Source organism: Astatotilapia calliptera, chromosome 14, assembly GCF_900246225.1.
Source record: "Astatotilapia calliptera chromosome 14, fAstCal1.2, whole genome shotgun sequence".
Taxonomy (NCBI): Eukaryota; Metazoa; Chordata; class Actinopteri; order Cichliformes; family Cichlidae; genus Astatotilapia; species Astatotilapia calliptera.
In genome coordinates, this window is record NC_039315.1 from 30,492,243 (window position 1) to 30,510,581 (window position 18,339).

General features: G+C 42.7%; 2 protein-coding genes across 2 annotated transcripts; one reads left to right on the forward strand and one right to left on the reverse strand.

Moving 5' to 3' along the window:
• Window positions 1-1,210: 1,210 nt before the first annotated feature.
• On the reverse strand, window positions 1,211-7,342 carry LOC113036485 (kelch-like protein 12). The gene is made up of 5 exons (XM_026192877.1): window positions 7,246-7,342; window positions 6,750-6,903; window positions 6,553-6,631; window positions 3,954-4,181; window positions 1,211-3,749 (listed from the first exon to the last, which is right to left on the reverse strand). Exons 2-5 carry the CDS (start codon window positions 6,901-6,903, stop codon window positions 2,252-2,254), a joined length of 1,959 nt encoding a protein of 652 aa, XP_026048662.1. The 5' UTR covers window positions 7,246-7,342; the 3' UTR covers window positions 1,211-2,251.
• An 822-nt stretch (window positions 7,343-8,164) lies between these two features.
• sars2 (seryl-tRNA synthetase 2, mitochondrial) lies at window positions 8,165-16,360 on the forward strand. The gene is made up of 16 exons (XM_026192878.1): window positions 8,165-8,483; window positions 9,164-9,259; window positions 9,408-9,437; window positions 9,569-9,709; window positions 9,814-9,868; window positions 9,974-10,037; window positions 10,174-10,279; window positions 10,482-10,529; window positions 11,116-11,224; window positions 11,553-11,598; window positions 11,677-11,764; window positions 11,879-11,991; window positions 13,571-13,664; window positions 13,845-13,937; window positions 14,026-14,091; window positions 15,950-16,360. The coding sequence occupies exons 1-16, from the start codon at window positions 8,178-8,180 to the stop codon at window positions 16,088-16,090; spliced, it is 1,596 nt and encodes a 531-aa protein (XP_026048663.1). The 5' UTR covers window positions 8,165-8,177; the 3' UTR covers window positions 16,091-16,360.
• The last annotated feature ends 1,979 nt before the right edge of the window (window positions 16,361-18,339 follow it).

Below are 18,339 nucleotides of genomic sequence, written 5' to 3' on the forward strand. Positions count from 1 at the left end.
AGACCTACAGGACATCCAGGAAGTGCAGTCTCAACACAAATGTTTAGAAACAACAAAAGACTTAAAATACTTTTAAAAAATAAATAAATAAGGTGCAATGCTACTCAATGTGTGTTTAGATAGTCCATAACCTCCATGCCAAGTACATTCAAAGTCCTACGGCTGAAGCTTCACGTGTCTGCTGAATCAAGCAGAGACTGAACTGGCTTCAAGATGGAGGGAAGATATGTAACAGAGTCTAGACACAAGGATACTGAAGGTCAAATTCTAAGAGGGGTTTAGATATCACATTAACTACAAAGTTAGTTTCCTTCAGCTGATTAAAAGAACTCACTGAATGTGTTAATACAGTCTTTCATTTTTTCCGTTTCTCCCACTCGAGTGTTTTCTAACCAAAACACTTTTAAAGGGGACATATTGTTCTCTTCATTACTTTCTGGAATACATGTACTGGTTACAATGTGACCTGGGGCCCGTTCTTCGTACCTCGCTAAGTAAGTTAGCTGGATTTGATTGTTGACGATTTCGCGTGATCTTGGATCGTTCGGTTCCCCGAAGCTCATCCGGGACTTGCTGCCATAGCTATCACGTCTTGTTTTTGTTTTCCTATTCCTATTCTGGGCAGCCACTCAGAAGAAAGCTGGCGTAAAGTGGGCGGAGCTAAAAGAGTCTAGGTTCATACAGGGAGTGACTTGAAGGGTTGCTCAAAGCTTAGTGTAAAGGATAACATTGGGGTTTCAGACAAATATAAAACTTTTTTTTAAAAACGTATTAGTCAGAATTACCAGGAAATTCACTTCTGTTAGGTTACACACTCTTTGTCTAGAATATTTATCCCAATCATGCTCACATGTGGAGGTTGTTAAGATAATACAGCAGGGCCACGATAGGGAATATGTAATAAATTAAAAACAATGAACTTAAATAGCCGTAAATGATTAGAATTAAGATATCTACAGTAAATAAGTTATCATATAATAAGTTATCAGAACTCATAAAAAAAAAAACAAGGTGAATTGGCCTTTCATTGCTGTAATGGCCTTGTTGACTAATATTGGCATCTCGGCAAGTACCATGGCTTTCAGATATCAGTGCCAAATGATTTATGTCAGATGAAAAAAGAAACATATCAGCTTGTTATTCAAAGTTTTATCAACCACAAATTTCTTGATATTGTTGATCTAAAAAAAAAAAAAGAGGGGGGGGGGGGGGGGAGGGCTGGAGCCATTAGAAAAGCTGTTTAATGTAGTTTTGTAACCTGGGATCAAAATGAATCTGTGAAAACAACAAAAACCTTCATTTTGCATCTTAATTAGAAAAGTGTCAGACATGGCTGAGACAATGGCTGCTCTGAAATCCTCCACACACAATTTATTGAAATGACTCCCAGATGTGTGCGTGTCATCTTTGACATCAAGCATTGTTTACCAGGTCCAGTCTGTTCTTCACTCTTGTTTCTTGCACCATCAAAAATCCTTTCAACTCACAGAAAACTTAGAAACTCATATCCATGCTCTTCTTACATTACATTACTTTCTGTATTCCTGTCTTCAGGAATGCAACACTACAAAGGCTATAGAAAGTCCATTATCTATTTTACAATCACCTCAATGATTTATGGGCTCATTTCTTCTCTTTCTTTCTTTCAACACCCATTATTTCTAGATTTTTTTCAAAGATGCTCTATAAATACAGTTATTCTAAAACTTTCTACAATACATTTCCCATCCAGTCAGGTTTTGTGTGCTGTAAATTGCAGTATCAAAGGGCTTTTGCAGGCTGAGATCAGGAGAGCAATAAAAAAGATTTAGGGAAATAAAGTGAACAGGAATGTGCCAGTATCCTTGTGTCTAAACTAAATGCGTCCAAAGAAAATCCACAAATTTAGAGTTATTACAACAGCAAAAAAAAGCTTAAAATAACATCACACTTCAATCAAGTGAAGGCCCTTTTCTGGGTTATAGAGGACAAACAGTGGATTCAGTTACATTCAGGTGCACGTTGCCTGACTTTTCCCCAGTTTCTGCCTCTACCTACTGCCTGTTTGACTACTGATGTATCTGTGACACTTTCAGATGATCCGGTCTATTCTAGGCCTGCTTGGTGGCTGAACTCAGATAGTATAAAATGCTATTTTCCACGTGACTTCATTTTAAAATTCAACATTTCAAGAAGCCATGGAGGAGCTGATTCTCCTTGGAGTAAATCTGTGTCTATGACCCTCACTTCAGTCTCACTGCTTCCTGCTCAGCTAGTCAGAGGGCTTCTTGCAGTTTTCTTTGGCTAGTCTGAGTCTGGACAGGATGTGTTTTTTAGGGAATTTTAGAGTGGTGCACCCAAACTGGCTCACGCCTCCGGTATCTCCCGGAAGTTTTTCCCGTCTCTGAACCCAGCTGCGCCAGCCGGGTTTCCAACAGTACACGCTGTCGTAAAAGCGCGAGCCATTTTCCCCTCCCAACACATAAATCCGTCTTTTCCACCTGGCCACACCCCCTGCTGCAATCCGCCGAGGCAACCCCGGAAAAACGACGGGGCTTGGAGCTCGGTCACTTCCGCCACCCGCTCCCCCTCGCTGCTCTGCGCTGACCAGCACCCCTCCCCCAGTCACCTCCCTCTCCACCCCTGACCCTCTGCCTTCTCTGAAAAACAGCACACGGCCTGTAGCGTCCAAAGTCTCCAGGTTGGTGTAGTTACCATCCAGGAACTTGGTGGTATCCCTCATGTATCCCCCAATGGCGCACACTCCACCTCGCACTGCTACTCCTCCAGCGAGGCAGGTGGCACCTGAATCTAGTGCCACACGTGTCCAGCAGTCTGTCAGGGTGTGATAAATAAGCACGCCTGAGTGGACCACAGCTCGGTTCTGTTCAAGTGTGGTTCCACCCAGGAGGTAAAGTCTTCCACGTAGTGCTGCACAGGCAAAGGCGCGCAGGGGGAGCGGTAGCCGAGGCCCAGGACTCCACTGAAGTGTGGTCAGGTCCAGAGTCTCACTGGAGTCCAGGAGAGCTGAGCGGTTGCTGCCACCCAAAGCATAGAGTGACTCTCCACATCCAAGGAGGCCTAGCATGGCCCGGGGCTGGACCATCGAAGGCTGCTCTATCCAGCGGTCCAACACAGCATCGTATTCATGCACGGCTGCAGACACAGAGCCGGTCCGCAGGATCCCACCAGCTACAAAAAGCCTGTCGCCCACAGCTGTGCAGCCAGGACTGACAAGTGAGCCGAGTGGTGCTAGCTTCTCCCACTTCCCTGTCCGAGGATCAAAGCAGTCCACCGTGTAGTCTCTTGCAGCTAAATACTCATCTTCCCGAGGCGTCAGGTCCACACAGACAATCTTTTTCTCAAACATTCCCTCTCGTGGTCTGAGAGGCCCGCCGAGGCCTTCTCCTGCTGCTGCTGGCCCCAGTTCTTGACTCAGTCTTCGGCTCTCTTCCTGGGACAACAGCCCGGGGCGCAGGTGGTGAAGCAGCGCCGGCATGTGAGCGTAGCGATCCAAAGGCTGGTGCTCTGCCCAGCGGCGTGCCGCATCATATACCTCTGCCTCCGAGTCCACGCCCAGACGGTCGGAGCTCAGAAGACTGCCTAAGGTGCCGTGGTCGAGCAGGAGGAAGTCTTTCTGGCGGGCCACCCGGGGAAAGTGCTGGGCTACCAGTCGCAGGGAGGCACGCAGCAGGAGCTGGTCATGGTGAGAGCGAGCCAGAGAGTACATCCCCAGGCAGTTGTCCACTGAGAGGTGCTCAAAAAGAAACCTGAAGCATTTAAAGTGAGAAAAAAAAAGCAGAAAAATGTCAAAGAAAAACAGAAGAAGAGAAAAAGGGAATGACACAAGATGATTTAATTGCCATCTTCATCTAGAAAACAGAATAGGTTTTATTTTAATTACAATCTAAAGTCAAAGTAAAAACGTAGCCACTTGAACTGTAACATCTAATTACTGAGGATATTAACTTTACCTGGAGCACAGGTCCTGGAGGGGCATGACCTGAAGCCGGTTGGCAGCCACAAACAGATCCTCAGCTGTATCCAGGGAGAGCCCAGCCTCCCCAGTGTACACAAACTGGATGATGGTTTCCATGACAGATGGCGTCACTTCCTCAAGCCGGATCTCTGTGAGGCGAGACTCCACCAGCGGGCTGGTGAACATGGCCCGAAAGTACGGACTCACGGCTGCTAAAAGGACTCTGATGGCAAAGAGAAGTCGAGGGAGAGTCAAAAGAAAAGAAGAAGTAGATGGGTGAGACATTAAAGTGAACCACAACAAAATGTAACAAATAAACAATTAAGAAAACTTCCTGTTACTGTACAAATTTAGGTTTTATACAATGGATCCATAGATGCACACAAAAAATAAATAAATTCCTTAACAAAACTGAAACTTTCATGTTGCATAATTACAAGACAGTCTGTAATTTTATGTAATCTTATATTAGCACAAACAGTCATAGTGCCTATAGAAACATGTAGAAAAACAGAGACATACGTTTGAAATTACTGTTATTTTTTTTACGTTGCGATATCTCAGGGATTAAACTGTATTTACACTTCTGTCCACTGACTGAAAGGGGAGTTTCTGGTCCAGCCCACTCAAGCTTAAAGTCAGTTGTATGTGGCCCATGGTGTAAAATGAGTTTGACATCCCCGATCTAACAGGACAAATACCTCCCAAAAGCATTACAGAGCTTTAAAAATTTCAGGCTTGAACTGTTTTCTTTCTTTTCATCACACACACTGGTGCTCTTATTCAGAATATAGCAAAGGATGACTCATCTGGTAAGTTCCTATACTCCACTCCTAAACCTGTGCCTTTACAGTTTTTGTAACACTGAAGTTTCCATTGCACGTCTTTTAATGGCGAGTTTCTGCACTTCAACCCTACTGCAATAACTATTCTTCCAAGCAGACCATTTTCCCGAAGGACAAGCTGCCCTGTCTTCTCTTACATATCACTCTAAACCACGGGTATCAGTGCTAACAAATGCATGCAGTTGACTGACGGGAAATTTTCATGCAGAACTACACATTATAACATGTGGCTTTTTATCTTCTTCTGCCCTTGAGGCAATGGTGGTTGTGATAGCTTTGGAAAGCACAAAAACATTGGGAAATGACACTGCTGTGAATCACACTGGAATTTCAAACATAATGCAGATGTGACTTTTGTCTCTTTTTCTAGTGTGCCAGATGAGCTGCCTTAGTAAAAGGCTCTTCTCAGCTCATCAGTAGATGAGCACCAATGCACACTCTTTCAAAGTCACTTGCATCATTATATAAAAATCACAATAATCTAGACCTGCTCATAGCTCTCTTTTTCAGAGGCTGGTTCTCTTGCTATTCCACAGCATTTTAAGGCGATAAAAGAGCTGTAGCTGTTCACTTTAATACAAAGTTTCAAAGCTGTGTCAATCCAAATCAAGAAAGCTATCACGATGAGCACAGAGCTACACTCCCTTCTCAGATTCAGACAAATTCTGCAAGCATGAATGGACAAAGCTTCGAACTACAAATAGATAATGACCCAAAGCAAAAAGACAACCCAAGAGTTTCTTAAGGCAAGAAAAATGTGAGATTGTTCAATGTCCAAGTCAGTCACTTGATCCTAACTCAACAGAGCAGCTATTTAGTTACTAAATACAAAACTGAATGCAGAGAGACCCAAAAACAAACACCTCACTGGAGGAAACACAACATTTGGTGACATCCATGGATTCTAAATGTCAGGCATCTCATCTCAATTCCTCTGAACCTCTGAAAACTACTGAAAATTGTTACAAAATGACAGAGAACAGGTCTCACCTTGTACTGCTCCTTAATTTTCCAACTAAAGCTAAATGTCTGCACTCCAAGTAAATTATTTACTGATGGTTTGATTTAAAATCCACTGTGGTGGCATACAGAGGTAAAATGACAAAAACTATAACACTGTCTAAAAACCTAAGGACCAGAGCGTATAAATAAAAGGGACATTTATTTGTCAGTGCTAGAAAATCAATTTTGCAGTCTTTCAGTGTTCAAAGCTCTTCAAGTCATGTTTTTGAGTTTACTAAAGAAAAAAAAGGGGAAAAAGGAATAGTCAAGTAGCTTTATTGTCATTTCAACCATGTGCAGTGGTACACTACACAGTGAAGACAACGTTCCTCTGATATTGCTCTCATAATTACATATTGATAGTGTGTAATTACTACAAAAACTGTAAATACACAGGGGCAGGCACTGGTTTGTGGAAACCACCATGTTGCATCATCACCTTGAATACAGTGGCCGAGATGCACATTGCTGTTCTACTGTTTTATGGATGAGCCCACACACTCAGTACGTCAAAGGTGGAAAAGAGAAGTCATGCTGTGGAGGCAAACTGTACTTCAGACTTAAGATATGAAGGATATTATATAGGTTTTATCATCTGAGATAGGGTCCTGTTCACCAAAGTCAGGGCTCCAACACAGGAAAACATGCATCAACATGCTTATTTATTCCCAATATTGTCAATAATTACTTATTGTCAGGCAATTAGACCCTTGCATCTCCATACCCTGTAACATATGGCAATCATACCTGTGACACATGAACTTCTTTCCTTCAACAAGGAGGGTAACATCACACAGCTGCTGAGCATCCAGGAGTTGCTTCAGTCCTGAAAGACAGAGAAGAAAGAGGTGGGAGGAATGAGAGAGTGGCAACAGAAGGTAAGATCAGCCCAATGTTGTGCAGGAATAGAGAAACCCCAGCCTTGTCATTTTCTAATGTCCCACCATGAGTTATGTAGTCCCCCAGCGGGGTGGTGCTGTCATCGGGGAAGTCCTCCTCCTCTGAGTCGCTGTCTGACAGAGGCTCCCCTCCGCCCCCGTCTCCGTCCTGCCACGGCTGGGGACGCCAGGTGACTGTGCCCCCCCGCACAGCATTCATCTGAAGGTGTGGACACAAGCAGAGAATTATACACATGCATTATGCATTTAACATCAGCAAACACAGAACAGGCTGATCTTTATGCATCCAAGGACCATCATTATACCCAGAGACTGTGGACACATGGCCCAGATAGCACCTACCTCCAAATCACTGGCAGAAAAAGGTATGCTTTCCTAGCCACACATTATGAGAGCATTGCAATACAGTGCATGTTAAGAAACTCGTTGATTTTAATATCACATGTGTGATACTTGCCATAAAAGGTGGAGTTTTAAAAATTCCAAAGCACACTGCTCATAGAGGCTGTGATGGGGGATTTTTTTTTTAGCTTTCATTTACCTTTGCTCTTCTTCTCGTTTCCACCGTGAAAGCTGGTTGGGTCTCACTTTCAGCAGGAACTGGTGAGGCAGTTTGGAGCAGACCGACTGTATCCAAGTACCTCGTTTATTGTCAAAAACTTGGAAGCATTTGGTTGTCTTGGTCCTCCGGACTCAGCTGAAACGCTTGTCCCGGCCTGCGGTGAAGAGGCGTCAGGCTACTCGTTGCTCGTCAGGCTACTCATCCAGCCCTGTGTACACCATCACCAACTGGAGGTACAAACTAGCTTAAAAAAAGAAAAAAAATCTCCTCCTGTGCAAACGCGTCTCGTCGTTACACACATCAGTCCACCATGGCAGTGTACACAGACGCTCAGCTCGGTGGTTAGCCGGTAATAACTGCAGCTTTTAGGGCTCACGGAGCTGAAAATTGTGACTGAGTTCAGCTCCTGTCGGCCGCACTTGTCGTCTCTGAACCGGATTACCGCAACGGTAAACTTCCGTTCATCTGATTGGCTGACCTTTGCCCCGTGACGATTGTTTGGGGAGGATGAGCCGTTTCCTGTTACTGGATTTAAAAAAAATAAATCCTGCTCCTCCACTGTGACAAAAGTTGCGTTAAATAACTACTCGTTTCTCTCTCTCTTCCAAATTTAATTGTTTACAAAAATTTGTTTGGTTTCTAGCTGCGGTAACACTGGTTTCCGCATTCATGCTGCATTCATGGAAGATACGGACTTTTTAACAGCCAGAACTAGCGCTACCTAGTTAAACTGACACCTAAAAATATAAATTTATCATAAATCAAAAATATTAATAATAATAATAACAATGAAAATAATAATGAAATACACAAACATTGCCTCAAATGTTCGGCACACATTGATAACCACGAGAAACTTCAGTTGAGCAAGAGCCTAAACAGAATACGGCGTTGATTGTTCCTATACCTCCATGAACGCATCCTCAGCTAAAGAGACAAACATGGCGACCTGCATCGGCATGGTCGCTAAAGTTGGGGGTTTTGCAGCTGCTGTGCTAAAGCCGGTAGCCAGACAGTGTCCAGTGCATAGCGTAAATGTATTTGTCCCGCATCGCTTGTCGCATGGAGTCCGGAGTCGTTTGTACGAGCATGTCCGTGAAGGCTACAGTGACAAGCCTGAGCTGGACATGAGAGCTGTGTGTGAGGAGACTGACAAAGTCATAGCGAATGTAGAGAGCAGGAAAGGGGACCTGCGAGGGGACGATGTGAGGAAAATTGTAAGCGGTTTTAGTTACTAATTAAGTACTGTTTGTGGCATTAAAACACCATAATTTTATCCTATGTCACTATTTTCTAAAGTTTTTCTGGGTGTTATCGCTTCACTGAAAAATCTGTTTTTACAATAAGCCTCCACATGCATTTGCTTAAAATGTAACTGGGACATGATTCGCTCCAAACGTGTGATGCCACAAACTCCCACTGATACATAGATGTGTAAAGATTTCATACAAAATCTTTTATAACCCTGAGAATTAAAGCTGAAAGTCTGCACTTAAATTGCATCTTGATTCCCTGATTTGCAATCCACTGTGGTGGTGGTGTACAGAGGCAGAAAAAAACCCAGTCTTTTCCCCTAACATTATGGACGGCACTGCAAATCTTGCCTGGATCTAAAAATTGACAAAAATGTCTAGTCATGCTGACTGACCTTAAAACTACACTACTTACCATAATAAAAAGTGACGTCTTTGGTCTGAATACTTGTGACTGTAAATAAGATATCCTACCATGAAATCATCTGGGAAACAAAAAACAAAGCAGTTGTTTAAAATTAGATCGACTGTGTTAAATTTGACTGATCGGTTCTCAGTGTTTTTACATATGTACACCTGCTTATTATCACTGCTGTCTAATGTGCTTGCTTTTGACTCGATCATCCTGATTGTCTACCTTTTAGGTGTGTGTGTGGCAGGAGCTCCAGGCAGTAAAGACAGAAATCTCTGAGCTGGAGGAAGAGAAGCGGCGCATCAGTGATATAGTCAGAGCACTAGTGGTGAGAAATAGTTATTACAGCTCTAAACATTATAACCAGAATGAACTTCAGTTTCTATCGAGGTTTGCGTCATCATTTACTCTGCTTTGAGGTTTTTGTTGTTGTCAGAGAGTAGATTTCTGTGACCTAACTGATCTTTTCCTCACAGACAAAGGAGGACAAGAAAGCCCTCGCCAATGTAAGTTTCACTTCAGAACCTTGTCTCTTTTGTTACTGAGTCAGTTAACCTTCCTACTCCCCTGTGTTTTTGACCTATAATAAATCTCATGTGGCACCACTTCTGAGTCTTTGCTCTTTTCTATTCTTTAGCTTCCAGAGTACAACCAAGCTCTTCAGAAGGGCAGAGAGATCCGCAATAGACTCAATCATCTGTACCACAAAGAGACCGAGCTGGATGAGGAACACTATGGCCGAGCACTCAGGCTGCCCAACACTACACACCCTGATGTGGTCAGGATACACTATGCACACACACTACTTTGTCCTGAGCTGCTTGGGAGAGATTTACTGTGAAGCTCAAGTCACTAAGCATAAGTTTCTCTTGCTCTTTCCAGCCAATAGGAGATGAGAACCAGGCGAGGGTGGTGGAGCTCGTGGGACAGAAACCAGGTGACTAATGAGATGAGAAGTGCAGATTTCTAAACTTTAAATTGATTACCTAATATTTTTTTTAATGAATGCTGACACAAACGTTTGTGTGTGTTTCTGGTACAGAGTTTGACTTTAAGCCCAAAGGACATGTAGAGCTGGGGGAAGAGTTAGGACTCATCAGGCAGAGGTGAAGATGACTCTGGTTGTTGTTTACAGTCCTTCACTGTACTGTATGTCCACTATAACACTGTCTAATATACAGTACAAGCTACTTTAATTTAAATAAACTGCGCTATTCACATTTCCTCTGTCCACTGCTGCAGGCATCTAGCTCATGTCTCAGGCCACAGGTCCTACTATCTTCGAGGAGCCGGGGCCAGACTTCAAGCTGCACTCCAGAACTTTGCCCTTGACACGCTACAGCGACGGGTATGTGTGTTTGGTCATTTGATGTGATCCCCGGATAATTAATGTTAGTAGTGTGTATTATTATATCTATCTATCTATCTATCTATCTATCTATCTATCTATCTATCTATCTATATATATATATATATATATATATATATCTATATATATATATATAATATCTAGACATGCCAAACATGGATTCCTCCTTTGACTCCTACAGGGCTTCATTCCCATGGTTGTGCCTGATATGCTGAAGGGTGCAGTGTTTGTGAGTACCAAAGCTCAGGTTTCTAAAGTCACAATAAAATACTTTTGTCATACACTATACATAAAGGATGGCCTCATCCATCAAGACACTCACTATTCTGTGTAGTCTTGTCTTTCAGCCTCATTTTAAGGCTTTAATTTGAGTTTATTGTTTGCCAGATATAAGCACAGTTTAGGAGCTCAGTTTTGCTGATGAGTAGGCACTCACCTGTCACTCAAAGTGGCTATGCCCCCAACTTAAAGCCTTAATAAAATGAAAATGACTGAGTCAGATACATTCACATGGCTACCTTGTCATAACCTTTGTAATTAGCCATAGAGATGAAAACCATTTTTCAAAACCAGGCCGTAAACATATTCATATCTGTAGCAAAGTTGAGCATTTTAACATGGGAGTCTTTGGGGATTGACTCACTTTTGGTGCTAGCACATCTGCATTAATCTCATTTTTCAGCTCATTTTTCAAACAATTTAAATTTAAATTATTCTAAATGAATTGTTTTGCAGTTATATATAAATTTTCGTTGAAGTAACTGGGCACAGCCACAGATAATCTCACTCTGCTCTCTGATTTGACCCACCTCCAGGAGGGTTGTGGGATGCAGCCCAATGCCCACAGCTCACAAGTCTACTCACTGGACCCTGCACGTTTCCCAGACCTCAACCTGGCTGGAACTGGAGAGGTTGGGGTGGCAGGTAAAGCTTCTTTTTCCATTTCCTCACAGTTTCAAATAACCAGCTGGTTGTGTATCAATACAGCAACAGTGTGTTGTATTGTTTAGTAAGCCTACAGCTATCGAGTGTAGTAACTGAGAGAAGTTTGCTTAGTCCTAACAGCAATCCTGTATTCGATCGATTGCTGAATTGAGATGTCGTGTGTCTTGCTGTCCATCAACTTATCAGTAGTCAGGTTTCAGTAAAGAAAAGCTCTCGTGGATCTCTGTATGTTTAGTTGCGTTTCTTTAATCTGGAGAGGGGTGGTAATGTGTAAACTGGATGCATCCATTTGTATCTCTTCCCTCAGGCTATTTCATGGATCATGCAGTGAACTCGAAGGACCTTCCTGTCAGGTGAGGTACACCCCACCTCTTACTTTGAGATATATGGAATAATTACACGTAATGCGATGCTGTCGTGTCTGTGTGCAGGACGGTGTGCAGCAGCACCTGCTACAGAGCGGAGACCGACACAGGCAGAGAGACATGGGGGCTCTACAGAGTTCATCATTTCAATAAGGTCAGAAGCCACACAGAAGTTTAATGTGTACATTTGCTGTACATGGACAAACCAATGATAATGTAAGTGGTTATTTGCTTGTGCGGCTGCTTGCTTCTATGTGCGTCTGTGCAGGTGGAGATGTTTGGAGTGACGGCAGACGAGACAGGAGAAGAAAGCTCGCAGCTGCTGCAGGAGTTTGTCAGTCTGCAAAAAGAGATGTTTTCTGCACTGGAACTGCACTACAGGTCAACACACACACACACACACACACACACACACACACACACACACACAGTCTTACTGTCTCCTCAGCTGCTTGCACTGGTTGTAAGAAATAGTTTTGTGTAGTGAGGAAAGATGGAAAGCTGAGCATAATAACAAAAGACCAAAGATATAAAATATTAAGTGTAAAGGTATTTTTAGTGTTGATGTGTAAACACTGTTTTCCGTGTTTCTGTGGCTCTGTATACCCACTACAATGGTCGCTTTGTTCCACAACATCATCTCACAGTCACTTGTATTTATATCCAACATTAAGACGCTGCAGTATTTTTCTGAACACTAGGTGTCGCCACTCAGACAATATTGCCACATAAGCATAAGTGCTGATATAGGAGGAGAAGAACTCAAAAACAGAAGCCAACAATTTGTCCAGTGTTTTTTGTTTTTTCCCACTACAAACTCAGGCTTTCTGTTCCAACGTCTGTATATCCGTGTGTCTCTGAGCTTCTGTACTGGTATATCATTAAAATGGCAGTATAGACTGACAAGATCCTACACTAGTCTCTTCAACTCAGCTGCAGTGGCCATGGCACAGCTGGCTACGTTACAAAGATCAAGATGTGCATGACTGGCTGAAGCAAGACAGGATGTGATGTCAAATTCAGTGCGCAACACAATGAACATATTGGGGCCATAAATGTTTTCTGGCCATTATTAGCGTGGTAGTGTTTAGTTTTTTTGGCCAGGTGAGGTTTGCACCCTTATTATTCCATTAGTTCACTGGAAATCTCAATATGAGGTCCAAAGAAATTGAGATTTTTCCATTGAAAGTGGAAAAGTCCATTAGGCTGTAAAGCCAAAAGAAACCTATCAGATATAAGAAACTGGTACATCCTTTAAAAGAAGGATTGCACTGGCCAGCTTTGCCAGAAATCATTTGAAAGAGCCTCAACAGTTCTGGAAAAAAAATCAGTGGACAAATGAAACCAAAATGGTGTTTAAGAAAAGTATGGAGGAGGAGAGAAATGGCTCATGATCAGAAGCATAACACATCATCTGTAAAACATGGTGGAGGTAATGTTGTGGAAAGGACATGTATGGCTAGAACCAGGTCACATGTGTTGGTGACTGGTGACATTATGACCTCGTCCCTCTTCTTCTCGGTAAAGCTTGGAATAATTTCAGTACTTCTGAAAAAAACAAAAGCAAAAAAACAAAACAAACCTTCAACTTCGACTGGAAAGTGACCCGATTAGGATTTGTCAGTCACATTTTTGGCCATTCAAATATGAACAGGTGAGCTGCGTTTCAACGGTACACATGTGTCTAAAAGGATAGAATGATGACTTTTTATATCCAAGGGGTCGAGTCTGGGGAGAAATGCTTCTAAAGTGCTCATTGACAGGCTGACAATCCCATGTAGTCATAAAGCAGTGAGTTTGGTTGAACCCTGTTCTGTCTTGAATTTGAAGTGAAACAGAAAAAAAGTAGATTTAAAGCTCAAGTCACCCAATGTCTACAGAAAATGCAGCACTACTTTCACTTTACACATCCCTCACATGTTGAGATCTGACCCTTACCTGTGACTATTTTCTTCTTCAGAGTGCTAGACATGCCGACAGAGGAACTTGGCCCTCCGGCACACAGAAAGTATGACATTGAAGCCTGGATGCCTGGGAGAAACAGCTATGGAGAGGTCAGCCCTGTTATATAAATATTACCCATTTACCTACTTACTTCCAGTTACCTCATTTCTATTTCTAATCAAGAAGCTTTCAGTTTGTACAGTCAATAGCGACTCACACCACTCCTGCATGAATAAATTTACGGACTGGTTTTTATAATTGTTGCTCATTTTATATCCTCTGTATCTCAGGTTTCCAGTGCGTCCAACTGCACAGACTACCAGAGTAGACGCCTCAACATCCTGTATGAGAGAGAGGACGGCAGTCTGCAGTACGCCCACACAGTAAGACTGCAGATGATGCTGCACTGCTGTATATTGCTGCTGGTTAGATATACCACCTCCGTAATCTATGTTTTCTTCCTCATCCTAGGTGAACGCCACAGCGTGTGCAATCCCCCGAACAGTAATCGCCATCCTAGAGACGCACCAAACCAAAGTAAGACACTAGCAGCATTTTTTTCCCCCCCACATTAGTTTTTTCCCCCACATTATTATGAAAGACAGTTCTGTAGTATATTCCCCTCATGTTTCTCATAATAAAACGTCAGCTCATCTACCTAACACAGTGTATAATGTGTAATATTTGTGGTGTTGTGACTGTTGTGATTCATGTTTCTCTAAATCATTTCTGTCAAACTCACATCCTAGCCTTCCAAACATTTTTTTCTGGGACTTTGCACATACACGTGAGGTTCTAAATAAATTTTACTCGACCTAGTTACAGCAGCTGTCTGCAGTAATGCGCCCCGTGCACACGCCACAGTGGAACAACAAAGGAAAGTTGAGGCTGCTGGGAGAGAGACAACTTCTTTACTGAGTGTAAAGAAAGCTGGTGACTCTATGTGCCACAAGACAGTTTGTGTTTGCAAAGAATAATTTGTTTTGTAATTCTGAATCAGCACACAGAGCCACAGAAGGGTTAGAAGTTGTAAAAGGCAAGTCTCACTGCAGCAGTGGAAACGGCAACCGAGTCAGGTTGAGGTTGAATGGTACAGGTGAACTTCAAGATCAAGGATCTTTAAATTTTTTCTAAAACCCACTGAGCTGTCACGTTCAGGCTCTATACCAGGGGTCTCAAACTAGCGGCCCACATCACCCCTACTTTATATTGACGTGAAGTTACTTTTTTGTTAGGGAGGATTTGTTTGTTGTTGAGTGCAATGCTACAATAAGTTCTTTAAAAAGGAAAAAATGACTTAATAGGAAGGCAATATGAGCAGAGAGTACAAACGTGATGAGGGATTGGGTGTGTTAGTTCAGTGAGAGAGTTATTTGTAAAGAAAACAATTTTCACTCGTAGTCCAAAACGAATGTGTACACTTAGGTCTGCATTTTTATTTCGGTAAATACAAACAAAATTATAGCAGAAGTGCTGGCACGTGTCTGGCCAGTTTGTTCATTTGGTAGTTCAGTGAAAGGCTTCAGTTAGTTAAGAGTGAGAACAATAATTGTGCTCACTTTAGCAGCTTTGTCTTGTTATACAAAATGTGAAATTTCAAAAAACAAACAAAACACGACATTTTTGGAAATATTTGTGGGTGTTTTTGTGATTGTTTTTTTTTTGTACTACTTGAACACTAAAGTGTCCCTCACACGAGATGACAGAAGTGGCCCACAGATATTTTAAGTTTAAAACCACTGATCTAGACTGTAGTAAAAGATGGATACCTTGACATCGCATATACCTGAGCTAAACATTTTCGCCGTTGTAGCAGGTTGATTTTTTTTTTTCTTTTTTCGTTTTCAGCTGTTCTTTTGATTTGCTGCTGTGTTTGGATCATTGTGTTGGTGCTGATAGGCTGTGCGTGGTTTTACGTTTTCACAGAGGACTTGTTCTTGAAATCTTGAAGCTTTTCAAACCTAACTCATGCTGCCATGCTCTGTTTCTACATCAGAGGCTTTCTCCTTTCAACACTTCCAAACAATCCGTACTTGTATAATTGTGCCATCATGAACTTTAACCATTAAACTTCTCGGAGCATTGCACAGCCAACATTTGAGGTAAATTTGCTGGGATGTCCACTCTTAGGAAGGTTGTAGCACGTGTTAACACACACCTGAATGCTCCAGACCAGCAAAGTCCCAAAGTTCTGCTTTTTGTAAAGGTACTCGCACTCAATGATAATCAATTAATTAAGTGCATTTGAATAACACCAACTGGCTGTTAATTCTTATAGAAGTAGTGAGGGTGTATTTAGTTTTTCACAGGAATTGATAAAGTCTAGCTCTTTTTTCTCATATGTTTTCAAGAAGTTTTGAAACTAAGACTATACTTCCTTACGTTCTCTCACCAGGAGGGAACAATACGTGTTCCCCGAGCCCTGCAGCCTTACTTGAGTCTGGAAGTGATTGAGAAGCCAAAGTACACTCCACTGAAATACATCGGACCCAATCAGCGCTACCCACCACCAAGGCCGGCTCCTAAAATTAGATGACACTAACACAAGTTCAACACTCTAAACAGAAGCCATCGTCTACATAAATAAATAACTGTTTGTTTATTTAATGCAAGTGGATTGGTTGATTGACCGTGTCCCTCAAAAGACATAAAAAACGTTGAGAGTGAATTAAGTTTGTCAGTGTTTGAAAGAAGACCACTGTAAATAGATTCATTCCTTTGTCTAATGTAATGAAACTGGTGTCTTTTGTCTGGATAATTAGAGGAACAATAAGAAAAAAGCAATAAAAAGTGTGTATATCTCCAATATCGTTACTTTGGGGTTTTTTTCCAGGGGGCTGCATATATAGACCTTGTAGATGGATTAGCTCTACAACAAAAACACACTATGTGCCTTTGAAGGAGGGAGCTTGCAGTTGGATATTTAATAACTCCCAAAGGTGACATACAGACCTGTTAATGTGCCTTACATTACCAGCTGTTTCAAAGTGATCTGCTAAAATAATTGAGCAGCAGCTAGAGGAGGTGATGGAGCCTACAGGGAGCCTGCAATCAAAGTGTTATCCTAATAGTGTCATTGAAGAGCTTGTTGGCTGGGGTTTAAACAGAGCGCAGTTTAAGTTAATTTATTTTCACTTGACTCCAAGGAGAGCTGCATGCCCCTACTGTTATCAGAGTTGATGCGCAAATATTCTTTGCTAAGTACAGGACGTCAACCTGATTCTCTGGCACCGGTCTGGGCTTTAATCGGTCACCTGACACACACACACACACACACACACAGAGGACTGTGCTCCGCGGCTCGGCTCCACCTCGCTCGGCGGGTGTGTGAAGAAGATCCAGCCCGTTATTTCAAGGTTATCTCCTGCAGGAGCCTCACTTTCCGGATCCTATGGGAATTCTGATAACCGCGGTGTTTCTCTGGGCTGCCGTCGGAGGTAAGCATTCATCACATCCATTAAACACACACACTGTGTGCATGCAGGGCGCTTTTAGTGTGAAGTGGCGGCAAAAAATTGGCAAGCTAAGCCGAAGACGACCCAGTTCTTTACACGCTACTACCTCAGCTACTCTTTTTACCGCCATGGAGCCGGCTTTGTGATAGAAACACACACAATAAACGCGTTTTAGCGCTACTTTGTGGCGCAGACTGGCGCTTTATGCTAACCTAATGGCGGAATCCGCAGGGGTTTAAGACTAATAGGCTAAACAGGAGCGTTGTTACATAATTTGTTGTGCGCCCACCTTTGTGTTTGTGTGCCTGTGGGGCGATGCTGCTTCTGCCCGTAGACACATTTCACACACAGAGGAGTATTTCAGTGTTTAGGGATTCCCGGCTTTGTCCGCTACTAATCCAAATGGAAAAAGCTCCGCGCGCAGGTGAGCGGAACAGCGCACACGTGCGCGTGATGCTCAGCTGCACGCGCCAGCCGCTGCGAGAGCCAGCGTAATCAATTATAATCTGGGGGGTGTGTGCTTCACACACACACGCGCGTGTCTGCAGGGGCGCACAGCTCTGTCAGTAACCTATAGAGGATACTACAAGCTGTGGGTTAGAGTTGTGTCGCAGTGTGTGAGGGCAATAACCCCACCCTAACACTATACAACCAAATCTATTATTACATTAAAATGGATATAATAATACTGCATAATGCAACTGCCGCTCCACATCTGTCAAAGCCAACACTCCATATTGCGCATCCTTCAACCCCCCCCCCCCCCCCCCCCCCCCCCCCCATAATAAATGCACCTATTCCTGATGCAGACAGACATTTGGGGGCTTGTTGAGCAGCTCGTGTACTCCACTAATTTGACTTGGACACGTGATGTATTCATTTCTGAGCGGACAAGCCGAAATAAAGCCAGATCACGGTGATAATTATGGTGCTGGGGTGTCCCAGCTTGCACACACACACTTCGTCATCACATGGACATGCAGACTGTTAAAAGGCCAAACTGTAGGCAGCTCACGTGTCTGCGAGGGGGCACCAGTGGTATCAGCTGGTCCCGTATTGATCCTGCACTGATCGGGCTGCGAGCTGCGATCCCACAGAGCCCAGATAAAAGTCATAGCTTTAATTTTCCTCAGTGTCTTTTATTATTTATAATTATTTGTGAATACATAACATTTGAAGTCATGTTTGATGAAGTGAACCTTTATGGAGTCTTTCAAACAAAACCGTTGTTGTTAGCTGATAGACACAATCAAAGTGAAGTGGTTTTAATAAATAAGCTGATGAGAAACACTAAGAAAACAAAACAACTGTTGATTTCCATTATGTGACT

What these genes read in the sequence shown, in the direction of transcription:
- LOC113036485 (XM_026192877.1), bottom strand. Translation starts at nt 6,903, where the DNA reads ATGAATGCTGTGCGGGGGGGCACAGTCACCTGGCGTCCCCAGCCGTGG. An exon ending in AAGAAGTTCATGTGTCACAG is followed by an intron (nt 4,182 to 6,552) that starts GTATGATTGCCA and finishes CTTTGCCATCAG; the next exon opens with AGTCCTTTTAGCAGCCGTGA. An exon ending in CTCCAGGACCTGTGCTCCAG is followed by an intron (nt 3,750 to 3,953) that starts GTAAAGTTAATA and finishes TAAATGCTTCAG; the next exon opens with GTTTCTTTTTGAGCACCTCT.
- sars2 (XM_026192878.1), top strand. Translation starts at nt 8,178, where the DNA reads ATGAACGCATCCTCAGCTAAAGAGACAAACATGGCGACCTGCATCGGC. An exon ending in TTAGGACTCATCAGGCAGAG is followed by an intron (nt 10,038 to 10,173) that starts GTGAAGATGACT and finishes CCACTGCTGCAG; the next exon opens with GCATCTAGCTCATGTCTCAG. An exon ending in GGAGAAACAGCTATGGAGAG is followed by an intron (nt 13,665 to 13,844) that starts GTCAGCCCTGTT and finishes TCTGTATCTCAG; the next exon opens with GTTTCCAGTGCGTCCAACTG.